The sequence below is a fragment of the Lathamus discolor genome, chromosome 1 (genome assembly GCF_037157495.1).
Source record: "Lathamus discolor isolate bLatDis1 chromosome 1, bLatDis1.hap1, whole genome shotgun sequence".
Classification (NCBI taxonomy): domain Eukaryota; kingdom Metazoa; phylum Chordata; class Aves; order Psittaciformes; family Psittacidae; genus Lathamus; species Lathamus discolor.
In genome coordinates this window covers 136,938,801-136,951,070 of record NC_088884.1, presented here as the reverse complement: position 1 = coordinate 136,951,070, position 12,270 = coordinate 136,938,801, and the positions used below count along the sequence as shown (strand labels likewise).

Here is a 12,270-nt window from a genome sequence, read left to right as displayed (position 1 = left end):
TGGGGATAGAGTTACAATGAACTCCTGTCTTCAGTTTTGCTGACACTGGGACTGATTTTCCTTCAGACTGAAGGGGTAGGAATGCCTTCACACAAGCAGCCTTTGGAGGAAGGGGGACAGAGTGAGCTTAGAGACCCCTTTTGAATGGGAAAAACACCTTTTCTTCCCAAACTGCGAAGTGGAACTGCCTTATGTGAACCCTGGGTGCAAGCCTGCTGTACTGTGGAGCTCTGTCCTCTGTTTCCATCCCTTCGCTGAGGACACGGGGACTTGAGGCAGCTGTGGGTAAGCAATGATGGTCATGAGGCTCAGATTTTCTATACAGCCCAACAAAGGTGGGTTTAGGGCAGGCAGGGTGCAATTGTTTCAGTCCATCTAGCAATGGATGGTGATTGAAGGCAATTCAGCATCACAGACTGCAGCATCTGTAAGAGCTCTAGTATGCTTGCTGTCTCCCTGCTGGAAGCATTACCCATGCCCCAGTGCCTTCTCAGTGCTGCTGGTCAAGCTTGGGGGTGCAGAAGTGAGCAGGAATGAGGACCTCCCTGGGCCTGCCTGTTTGCAGCAAGAATGGGTGAGAAAGTTTTACCACTGCCTGGGGTAGCAAGTTAGAGTCCATCTATTTACTGCTTTTCTCTTAGAGGAATAAGGATGTAGTCCTCTCCACTGCAGGAAGAGCCTTTCATCTGTGGGGGAACAACATACAGCCTGCTTTCTGCCCTGGCAATGCTCCAGCACATGTGACACAGTCTTTAGCCTCAGACCAAGCACCAAAACACATCTGGCTCTCACAGCAGACTTTGCTGCAAGGTGAATGAGGTCAAGAGCCAGGAGGGAAAGCATGTAACCTGGCATGCAAGACAGGGGAATGAAGAGAAGTCCTGAAACTGTGCCTAGAAAAAAAGCCCAGCTGCCCTGCAGACCACCTCTTCATGCCATCCCATAGAAGAGAGCCAGACTCTCTGAACTTCTGCCAGCGTCAGAAGTATGGGCAAAAGTATCTTGTAAGCTAACTTCTTCGTGCCCTAAACACCAGTTCCGACTGTGTGACGCTAGCTCCGCATGTGCACAGATTCACGACATGACCTCATTGAATACTTTACAGACTGCCACTGAAGCTGCAGGTATACACCCCGCACACCGAGTGCGTTTGAGAGACCTTAACGACATGCGACGTGGCTTTGTTATCCTTACTGAAATGACAACACAGCTGCTTCCTGTGTATGACAAACACAACTCTTTCAGTTGGGGGTGGGGTTAAAAGAGGTGATTCAGAGCCCCGGCCAACTGCACGCACTCCGCAACATCTGGGTAAAGTCAAAGAGTTCAGCTGGATTTGGCTAAGGAGAAGGGCTATGCAGCTTGAGAGCTGAAGGAAGGGTAGCTCTGCCTTCTGCAGGATGGTTGAGCCTAAACCGCAGTTCAGCAAGCTCCTGTATCCCTGCAAGCTTTTCCTTCCACTCCCTAAGTGCCAGACATGTTTTAAAGACTGGAACAATTTGGGATCCTTTCCTCCCTTGCAAGGGGATCTGCATATCTATTTTGCTGTACACACATGCCCATTTACAAAGGGGAGGTACTTAGAGTCAAGCCTGTGACAGAGCCTGGATTTAATTAAGATGTCAGTGCAATGAATCAAGCCAAAAGAGAGCTGCCAGAAAACACAGATCTTGCCTCCCACTCCCCTTCTGCACGAGGATGCAATCTGTGGACTCACCGTGGCAGCCCCAGCCACATCACCCAGGAAGGTGACCACTCGCTGCTCTCGGAGCTCGCCTGCATGGCCTCAGGGGCTGGCGGCTGGCCCTGCTCCTCCTGGGTTTCGCACGCTCTCATCTCTAGGGCTTTGAGCACCACCGACGAGTTGGTGTTCTTCAGCAGGGCGACGGCCTCGCTGCGGCTGACCCCCGTCAGCTCAATCCCATTCACATTCAGAAGGATGTCACCTGAGGCAGAGGAAAGACATGGTAAACTCTACCAGTGTTTCCTGACCCCCATGAACAAGCGAGTCAAACCTGTGGCCAAGAAGTTGCTGCCTGATGAGGCTGTTTGTTAATTCTATCGGTTAATGTGGATGTGAAGCATATGCTGGTGAACACGCCACAGGCATGAGGGAAGACACTAGATCCCCAAACACAGGACCATTGCCGGGCTGGATGGAGGCTTTTGTCCTAGTTTCTTGTCTTGTCATGTCCTGCACCCAAAGCCAAACAGCACAACCAGGGTCCTACTGTACCAACAAGCTTTGATACTGGCACCTGATGCTAATATAGGTCTCCAAAGCCCACTTCCAGTTAACAACTTTTGTATTTAGCCTGACCTTGAAACCTGAAAACTCAAAGGTGGTTTTCTCCTGGTGCTCCCTAAGCTGGAGCACCTAAGACTGGTGCTCCAGCTGGCTCTTTGTAAGGTTTGCTTTGTGGAATAACGTATCATTATTTAAATGTTAACGCCTGTTTGAATGTCCACAAGCCAAAACATCTTTCTGAATGCCTTTTTATAATGTAGGCATGGCAGCTTCAGAGAAAATGCAAAGATGACCTCAATTACTACAGGGAGAATTATGAAGACATCATTAATGTCATGCAAGAAACCACAGTGCCAAGTGCTCTGCTACCCTTTGTGGCACACTCCAATGCCAGGGCTTCCCTGGGTGCCCTCTGCACTCCAGGCAGGGGCTGTGTTCACTGACAGTACAACATGAACATTAACCTCTTCTTGTGGCCTGCCCCAAAGGGATGGACAGCAGCCTGGAGGCTGCTCAAACCCGTGGAGGCTTATGGTGCTGTTATAACATCACATATTCATTTGTTTCTAATTTTATCCAATTGACTAGGCTGAATTTTCCATGCTGCCTCATGATGAATATTTTTTGGAAAATATATCCCACTGAGAGGCAGTTGTTTCCCAGCAGGAGGGAAGAGGAAACCTGCTGGTTTGCTCCTGTTGTCATGTTCTTACATAGGTTTTGATGAGCAGCTACAGCTCCTGCAAATGGGAGGTTCCCATGCGTGCCAGTGCCAGGTGCTGCAACAGAGGCTCGTGGGGCTTGGCTGGGATGGAGCTGTTCTGCCCCACTTTTGGGTGTCTTCACTTCCTTCTCACTCAGGATTTCCCCCCAGCTTCTAGGCAGTGACTAGCATGAAGCTAAGCATAGGGGACGAAGGGCAATGGAACAGGGAGCTATGTAGTTGATGCATGCAGGGTACCAAGGTACTTGGCTTTTGGAGGTGTAACATCCTGAAAATGAATTTCACCATTCCTCTACTGCCTGCCCATTCCCAAAAGCTACGTCGATAAAATATACTCCTCATCTTACTCGAAAGGCTTATTCATGCAGAGGAGGAGAAGCTATTAATTTCATTGCTCTGTTACATCAAGAGCCAAATGGAGTTACGAAGCCGATATTTCCAGATATGATATTTAGCCACAAGACACTAACATTGCTTCATATACGATGGGAATTCCGCTTTTCTAAATTTCTTTCAAAGGCATGAGTTATACAACCAACAAGCACAAAAATTCACATTTAAAACCCATGAAGGTTGCACAATGATTTCAGTAGTTGGGAGATGGTGATGCAAGATCATATTCCTGTGAAAAACTTTTTTTCCCCTATCGGAATAGGCCTACATCCTACTTCACAGATATGGTTTCTACTGCATATTATACATTTTCTGCCAGCTAACTTGACACTCTCTAAGCTGATGTACCCCAAAATCTATTGGATAGCTGAAGATGTCAGGGTGTGATGCTCTTTTACTATCCCTCTGTTTTTCAAAGGAAGCCTTTGAATTAAAGCAGGCCTTCAAAGTCTCCTCTTTTTACCTGTTTTTATCCTGCTGTCTCTGCTGATAACTCCTCCAGGTTCGACGCTTATCACATAGATAGGCAAATCCCATTCCCGGTTAGATGCTCCGCCTGCTACAGTCATTCCCAGTGATTCTGTGTGATCTTTCCGGACAGCCACCACCTTCTCATGACAGGTGACGGCATGAAGGGCGCTCTGTGATGGAGAAAACAGCAACCACAAACACAGTGGGCATGGGGACCTCCCTGGCAGATGACACGTATTCCACTGAAGTGAGTGTTCCTTGAGGGAATACCAAAGCATTTCTCAGCTGCAGACAGCAGTCCAGACAGCAGGCATGACTCTCTCCAGGGCTCAGGCGTCTGCAGAGTCAGAGCTACCACCAAGATAATCCTTGCTTTAATAGTTAAAGTCAGGCACTGCTCCCACCAAAATCAGCAGTATTTAACACTGAGACTAACAGGAGCAGGTCTTTGAAATGTAAATAAGGAATCTGACTAAAAAAATAGAAAGTGTTCTTCACATCGTCACGTCTTTGACTACCAGGTCACAGTTCTTATCTTGCTGCTTGCAGCCTGAACGTTATCTGCTGAGCTAATGAGAAATGGTCCACCTGGGGTAAAGGAATAAACCTCTTGGGTACAGATCAGAAGATAAACACTTCATCTGCTCTCCCAGATTCTGTGTTTCTGTATAAGTTAATGGTGGGAATACACTCAAAGAATGTGTGTTTCTGTTCAGGAAAGGAGGACATTTATAGAGTGAAGAGCCAGCAGCTTCCAGGGTGTTCTTACTGGCTCTTGTTCTTAAAAGGTCTCTTTGGGACAGCTACCTCAGCTGTCTGAGGACAGACATCCCCTTATTCTTTCCTCTGAATGTACACACTGCTGGTCATGCAATAACTAGTGTATGAGCAAGGGTGAAAGAAACTTGCAGGAAAGAAACTCAAGATGGAGAGGCAACACAAGCTTCCTAAACAGCAATAAACTGAATGTCACATTTGCAACACACCCAGCTCTTACAGAGGAGTTTGAGAAACAAGGAAGCTTCTCCAGAAAATCTGGAATTTAATGTTAATTGCTTTGATTGCCTCAAGTATCAACTTTGATTGCCTGGTATCAACTCCTGAAGATCCCAGCCCCTCTTGTAGGAGCAGCACATACGCTCCAGGCTCACATGTAGAAATAATAGCAGGCTGCTAAATAAATTTCAAATGAATATTAAAAAAAACCCCAACCTTCTCATTCACAAATGTGACCTCACATTAATAATTAGCAAAATTCATCTATAAAACTCATTTAAAGCCATATTAATCTCTTAGAAATCTGAGATCCCACAAAGATGTTCCACCTTAATTCCTTGGCCAGCAGCACCAGAAAGTGGAGCAGGTGAGTCCACAGCTGCTCCCACAGTGATGATGATGAACAAAGGAAGACAGTGGCAAGAAGTTTATATGGGAGGAGGGCAGGCTATATCTTTGGTTTGTGGTTTTTTTAAAGGTGTATTTGGTGGAACTTGATCTACATCAGGATTTCCGTGATGCAACATTGACATCAAAACCCAGAACCTTTTAACAGCTCAGCGAAGGATAGAATCATAGAATAGTTAGGGCTGGAAAGGACCTTAAGATCATTCAGTTCCAACCCCCCTGCCATGGGCAGGGACACCTCACACTAGGCCATGTCACCCAAGGCTCTGTCCAACCTGGCCTTGAACACTGCCAGGGATGGAGCATTCACAGCTTCCCTGGGCAACCCATTCCAGTGCCTCACCACCCTTACAGTAAAGAATTTCCTCCTTATATCCAATCTAAACTTCCCCTGTTTAAGTTTGAACCCGTTACCCCTTGTTCTATCACTACAGTCCCTGATGAAGAGTCCCTCCCCAGCATCCCTATAGGCCCCCTTCAGACCCCCCCAATGAGGTCCCCACGCAGCCTTCTCTTCTCCAGGCTGAACAGCCCCAACTTCCTCAGCCTGTCTTCATACGGGAGGTGCTCCAGTCCCCTGATCATCCTCGTGGCCCTCCTCTGGGCTTGTTCCAGCAGTTCCATGTCCTTTTTATGTTGAGGACACCAGAACTGCACACAATACTCCAGGTGAGGTCTCACGAGAGCAGAGTAGAGGGGCAGGATCACCTCCTTCGACCTGCTGGTCATGCTCCTTTTGATGCAGCCCAGGATACGGTTGGCTTTCTGGGCTGCGAGCGCACACTGAAGCCGGCTCATGTTCATTTTCTCATTGACCAGCACCCCCAAGTCCTTCTCTGCAGGGCCGCTCTGAATCTCTTCTTTGCCCAGCCTGTAGCTGTGCCTGGGACTGCTCCGACAATCTCCAGATTGTAGTGCATCGGATCTCTAGATGCATTAGCAGAACAACAGTGGCTGCCACAGAGCTCCAGAAACAAAAAGGCAAAGAGCTCAGTGGAAAAGGTCTTCTTTTAGTCACCAAGACAAAAACCAGACAGATACAGTTGTTTGGACATACCACATCTAGTCCGCGCAGAACACAGGCACTGCGTCAGAGCAAATGAACCTGAAAATTTCTGAGGGTTTTACAACATGCCCTTTTAAAAAATATGAATGTTCTAGTCAAGATAATTTTAACCTTTCACCTTTGTCTTTAAGGTGTGTTTTAAACAGCAGTTCTAGCTTTGTGCAAACTATACTTCATGTTTTATACATATATGTGCAAAAATGTTATTTTTCCTTAGAAAGGAATGACTTTTCATCAGGAAAAGGCCATTTCCTGAAGCATGTGGGATAGGGGCAGGGGTAATTTTCACAAGAATGCAATCTGAAATTTTGCAGTGAAATATGCAACTGGAATTAGACTTGCAGCTCCGAGAGTTCAGGGCAATCCTGTTACTTATGTCCACCGTATCTCAGACAACAAAACCATTAGCTGATAAACAGGCTAATGCTCTAGTTCTGAGGAACCATGGAAGGGAAAAACAGATTTCAAAGCAGTGCTTGGTAACAAATTGTCCTGTTACATTTCAATGAATAACCATTAAAGTACTGGTACTTGTATGCTCAACCATGTTGGACCAGTTTTCCTTTGAAGCTCCTCTTCCACATGTCAGTTTACATGGTTGCAGATAGAAGGGAATTGGGGCAACTCAGCTGAGTCTAAGGCAGTGATGAAAGGAAAGTAAAGCCTTTCTTAGTAAACACACGTAGAGCTTTCTTTGAGGTACAGCTGATAATGAGTAAACCAGTTGAAAGACAATGTTTATCAGTGACTGCATTTCAATGCATTCTCTTCTAAACAATTGTCCTTCTCCCTCATTTTGAAGTGACCTCAGAGGTCAGGATTAAAAACCCATAACAGTTCATCTCCTCCTCTTTTCAGTTTTTTTCCCCTTTTCTGTGTATTTACTGGAAAATAAATATTTACAGCAGATTATCACAACATCAAAGCCGTGACACACATCTTGTAGGCAAAAGACAGAGCCGTGTGTGTATGAGAAATGTACTTCACCTGAAGCCTAACCTGCTTAGATGGTCAGAAAACATTGCCTGCTCCAGCAACAGGGTGACAGATTTGCTTTAAGTACTAGACAATTTGTTGGAAAGGAGTAAGAAAACCCCAATTAAAAACAAGTGCTATTTAACTAATGGCAAAGCTCCCACTTGACTTCAAAGAAATTGAATCTGGCCTGTTTATACATGACAGCCTGGTTTAACAGCCTCAGCTCCACAAGAAAGTGTTTCTGACATCTTTTCGTTTCTGAATCCAGGCAGCAGCCAGAACAGATTGGGCTATGCCTGCCCTATCTCCATACACAGGACAACAGCCCGATGAGAGCCTGTGCAGGACACGTCTCCCAGCACACCATGTGCCTGGCATCACTGCCACCAGGGAAGGACATGGTCACTACAGAGTGCCCTCCTCTTCCTCCAGCACCTTGTTGGCTCCGTGGCTGATTACCATTGGCCTGAAAGGAAGCTGCTTCCTCATGGTTTCCAGATGGAGCAGGCTGTCATTAGGACAATGGCTTGGCAAAAAGTGGTTCCTGAGCCCTCATGTGAGCAAGACAGCTGCTGGAAGCTAGAGTTTATTCTTGGTGCTGAGTACAGCCAAGGCTTAAGAGCAGACTTTAGCCCATGCATGCTCTACAGCAAGAACTGCTTCCCTTAAAGAGACCATTCCCAACCTGCTATTATCACCTCCTACAGTAAGCTCATGGAGCAAAACACACCTTAAAATTAATCAGAATTCAAGTCAGTTAGCAATCTCTCTATCAATCACGCATAATAAAGCAATACCGCTGACAGCAGCAGATAGCAGACTCAAACCGCATACACTGGAAACTCTTCTGACAATAAAGTCCCTCCAACAGACATTGCCTTGGCTCAGAGGAGGAGGATGCTATACAGGACACTGTATTCTAGGCTTGCAAGCACTGCTCCTGCACTAATGTCTGTTTGAAAACAAATAGCATTTTAAGTCTGTCAAAGCCTGGAGTTTGAAGATGTTGAATTGCAAACCATCTCCAGTTAAACCTTCAGCAAAAAAGCATGAGAAATTAAACTTGACACACTCATACTCTAGAAAAGGGCAAATAATAATCCCGTAATAGCTGCATCAAACCAAAACCCCACAGTGACTGAAGCCCATCACGTCCTCTGTCTGTCTTATCTCCTGATCTACTGCCAGAGTATTTTCTTTGATATAAGCCCTCTGCTGCACACACACTAAGCTAAAGGGAGCTAGGAACAGCTCAGAGTTTTCTTTTTATGGCTGTGATCTTCCCTGGGAAGTACCCAAATGGTGGCATTGGGCAGAGGCTCACAGCTGCACACTCATTCATACGCTTATGTAGCGCCCGTCTCCCGTGGCAAACTGGAAATCCCCCTAAAAGCCATGACCTATCCAACAAATGATGATCCATTAGTCTTTAAAGGATTATTGCAAGGTCAACATCGGCCCTTCAATGTCACCACTCACCAAAATCATGTTGGATTTAATAAGGATTCCCATCTTACACCTCTCTGTAGAGAAAATGAGTATTTATTGCAGTTTATGGAAGACGATTCCACGTGGCATCAATCAGATCAACCCCGCAGAGCTAGGAGGTGCTCGGAGCTTCACTAGAAATCATACAGTAGCCACACAAACTAATTGCTGTCCTACACATATCCCCCGAGGAAATCATTACTTCATTAGCAAGTAATGCCTTGCAGATGCATGATTAGTTGGTCACTGTTTGCTATTGAGTAGTAGCTACTGAGCATTGGCTCTGCTCTCTGGTTTAACTCTTACTGACCTAGTCTCACCTAACAAGGACTGTGACTGTGACTTCATGGAAAAGGAAAACTAAAAACAGGTAAATAAACACTAGTATATCTTTAACATATAAAACTGCTGAATAATGTAGTCAGGTTTGTTTTGGTTTTTTGAAAGAAAAATGGCAAATACTGGGTATCTTTGTCATTTGTAAAATGCAGAACTAGGCTTGTCTCCTGGCTGGCATCTGTGCACCCGATCTGACAGCTGGGTCAACCCAAAGGTTTCTTGGGGGACTCACCTGGCTGCCCACGAGGCAGGATGGATTTAAACCAATCCCGCCTATCATCTCCCTGATGCACCCCTGCCACAGGTGGCCAGGGGAACCAGCTTGCAAGGGTTTGCATAAGTGGTGACACTCTGAGTGATTACTGTAAATTAGCCAGGCACATGACTCCAGTGAAATACATTCAGCTTCTGCAAGGACATACCTTGTTCCGTCTGTAGTTCCAATTATAACATTGAGTAAACTCAGACAAGGTATTTTCAAAGCTCTTGCTGCATTGGTTTCTGCTTTAAAACCTCATATACTCGACCATCACAGTCTCCCTCACTTATGCAAGTCTTTCTGTGGAGCCTGGACCCAAAACGTGTTGGCCCTCTGACTTACGCAAGTCACAGAAACACAGAGTGCTAGCAGCAGCCATGGAGACCACAGCCACTGTCTGCTGCTGAACTGCCAGCCAGGTCAGAGTACAGGTACCTTAAGAAATGGGCAATGACTACTAATTACCTTAATTTTCAAGCAGCTCATGGGAATCTCTCGGGCCAGTGTATAAAAGATTTTGTCTGAAGACTTTGCTTCAGACAGAGAAACTTCAGATAAGCCTTTCCTTTTCATTGGAGCGCGTTGCCCTGTGGTGGCTCACACTGCTGGCCAGATCCACGACCACAGCCAGGATGTGGTGTGCACATCAGCCCTCTTCACTGCCCTTCACCTTCTCCTTCCCTCCCTGTTCCAGAGAGGGTCAGGGCAGAAGCAGTGTATAAATAATGAGGAGCACAGCTTTTATGTCTCCATTGCAAAATAAGACATGCTTCTTCCAGTGACAGAAACCAGAGATAACACCCAAGACACCAGAACTCTCCCAGTCCTCCCAGTCCCCTGTCCCACGGATGTCAGAGCAACCACACAGGTGCTCATGTCCTCACCTTGCTGGGGTTGTTTCTCTCGGTGGGACAGGGCTGCGGGCTGCCACTGCTGTAACTCCAGCCTGTCTCCTGCAGGATGTCAGGGGGCTGATGCCTGGTCTGCCGCGACACGATGAAGTGAACCTGCTTCTCACTGGCCTGCAGGAAAAGGTACAGCATGAATCCCAACCCCCAGAGCAATAAACCCCTGCACGACAACCCCAGAGGGCTCACAAGACACAGGTCCTATTTAAGCATAGTTTGGATTTCCGCCTGATGTGGTTGCAATGACATAGAGCATCAGTTCAGGTCAATAAAGACCATAAAAATTTACTGCCAGCTACTTAATTGTTCTATTGAAAATTCAGTGTTAACTCTGAAAAAACCTTCTTATCCATTCCAAATTCGGCTGGAAGCAGTGATCCATCACAGTGCTAATAAACTTACACCCACCTTTGTACACCCCTACAGAACAGCAGTGTGCCTGCCACAGGAGAGGGATGGACAACCAGAGCTCTGAAAAAGCTTTCTCATTACACTAACCCTGTAATGAGGGAGGTGTTCAAGCCCTGGCTTGTGGAAGTGCTGAATAAAAGATGTAACTGGGTACACCTGCATGCAACAAGCCTGATCGGTAATGAGGGAGGTGTTCAAGCCTTGGCTCCTGGAAGTTCAGAATAAAAGATGTAACTGGGTACACCTGCATGCAACAAGCCTGATCAGTGTAAGGCAGCTTAAGGAATGGAATGTGCAACCCTTTTGAGAAGTAAAACCCTACTGTACCAGAGCACAGAGAAGAGGGAGGACACAAGCAAGCACACAGGGTAGTGGAGTTTAGGATGGGAAATCAGCCCAAACTCTCACTCTAGGAACAGAAACTGCAGAAACACTTAACCCAAAATAAGCTCAAAATGGTTCTGGGCCTTTTGCACAATACAATTGTAATACTTCTGTGCCTGAGAGATGCTGCAAAGCTTCTACTCAGTTATGCTTTTTGATATTTTTAAATTTTTGTGTGTGTTCCTGATATTTGTGTTATTAATTCTGTGTACAGGTGAATTTTTAAACAATTAATTTAAAGCAACATACTGAACTGAAGTGCAGAAATAACCTCTATGCTATAGAAGCATTCTCAGAAGATAAAATATTAATCCTTTAATCTCCTGCCCAGGCTAAAGACCCTGATGCTCTGGCAGGAAGGAGGGGATCTCCAGAGGGAGTCCTACCTGCCTGCTCACAGGTTACTACTGATGAGCTGCTCTGCATCCAATGTGGAGCCCTTATGAGTACCCCTGGAGCTGCAGCAGTGATGCTTGTTGGTACCACAGCCCCCAGGGCATCAGACCTCCAGAGCCATTTGTTGGTGTGCTGGGGAGAAGCTTCAAGGAAAGCTGGTGTTGAACAAGCAGCTGGAAACCATACCCAGATCCAGTTGCGCTATTGAAATCAGATCTCCCGCAGACAGTTAACAGAAGCCAGAGGAGGCCCCTGGGGTTTGTGTCGTTATAGTTTGGTTTGTCTTTTCTGGACCTGGGTTCAGCAGTGGCAGCTGGGAGTTAAAAAGTGTGTTTGAAAAATGTCACTGTAGTTAAAAACCAAAAGCAACCTACCCCTCCTAAACCTCCATCTTCAAGCCTGAAATCTGCATGTTTGGGCTGTGCTATCTCCAGGGAAGATGATATCTCAGTGAAAAATGGGCACTTCTTTGTTACTTGCCCAGTACCTTGGGGGATCCAAGTTTTTTCACCAGCAACTTGAATCTCCACAGATCCATTATGCATCATTTGGTGCATACACACATATTTCAAAATAACTTTCTAGGCATTTTTACCATGTCTGTTTTTATGGGATATTAATTCCTGGACTACAGACTCAACTGGTACCGAAAAGCAGAATGCTGTGTCTCTGAATAAAGGAAACTGCCCTGGTCCCTAGTGTGTAATATCACTGAGATGGAACTGGACAATACAAGACTAAACCTCCAACAGGGACATGGCCTCACAAAAATCCCGTTTTCTCGAAAACAAACAACCTCAA

At 46.1% G+C, this 12,270-nt stretch overlaps 1 protein-coding gene across 5 annotated transcripts in view; it reads right to left on the bottom strand.

Moving 5' to 3' along the window:
- The window catches only part of LNX1 (ligand of numb-protein X 1), a 91,192-nt gene that overhangs the window by 5,660 nt on the left and 73,262 nt on the right, over window positions 1-12,270 (bottom strand). For all 5 annotated transcript variants that reach the window (XM_065697242.1, XM_065697250.1, XM_065697271.1 and 2 more), the window contains 3 exons: window positions 10,255-10,392; window positions 3,829-4,006; window positions 1,718-1,946 (listed from right to left, as the gene is read on the bottom strand). In XM_065697242.1, coding sequence (XP_065553314.1) covers window positions 1,718-1,946; window positions 3,829-4,006; window positions 10,255-10,392 — 545 coding nt within the window. The remainder of the gene's footprint in view (window positions 1-1,717; window positions 1,947-3,828; window positions 4,007-10,254; window positions 10,393-12,270) is intronic.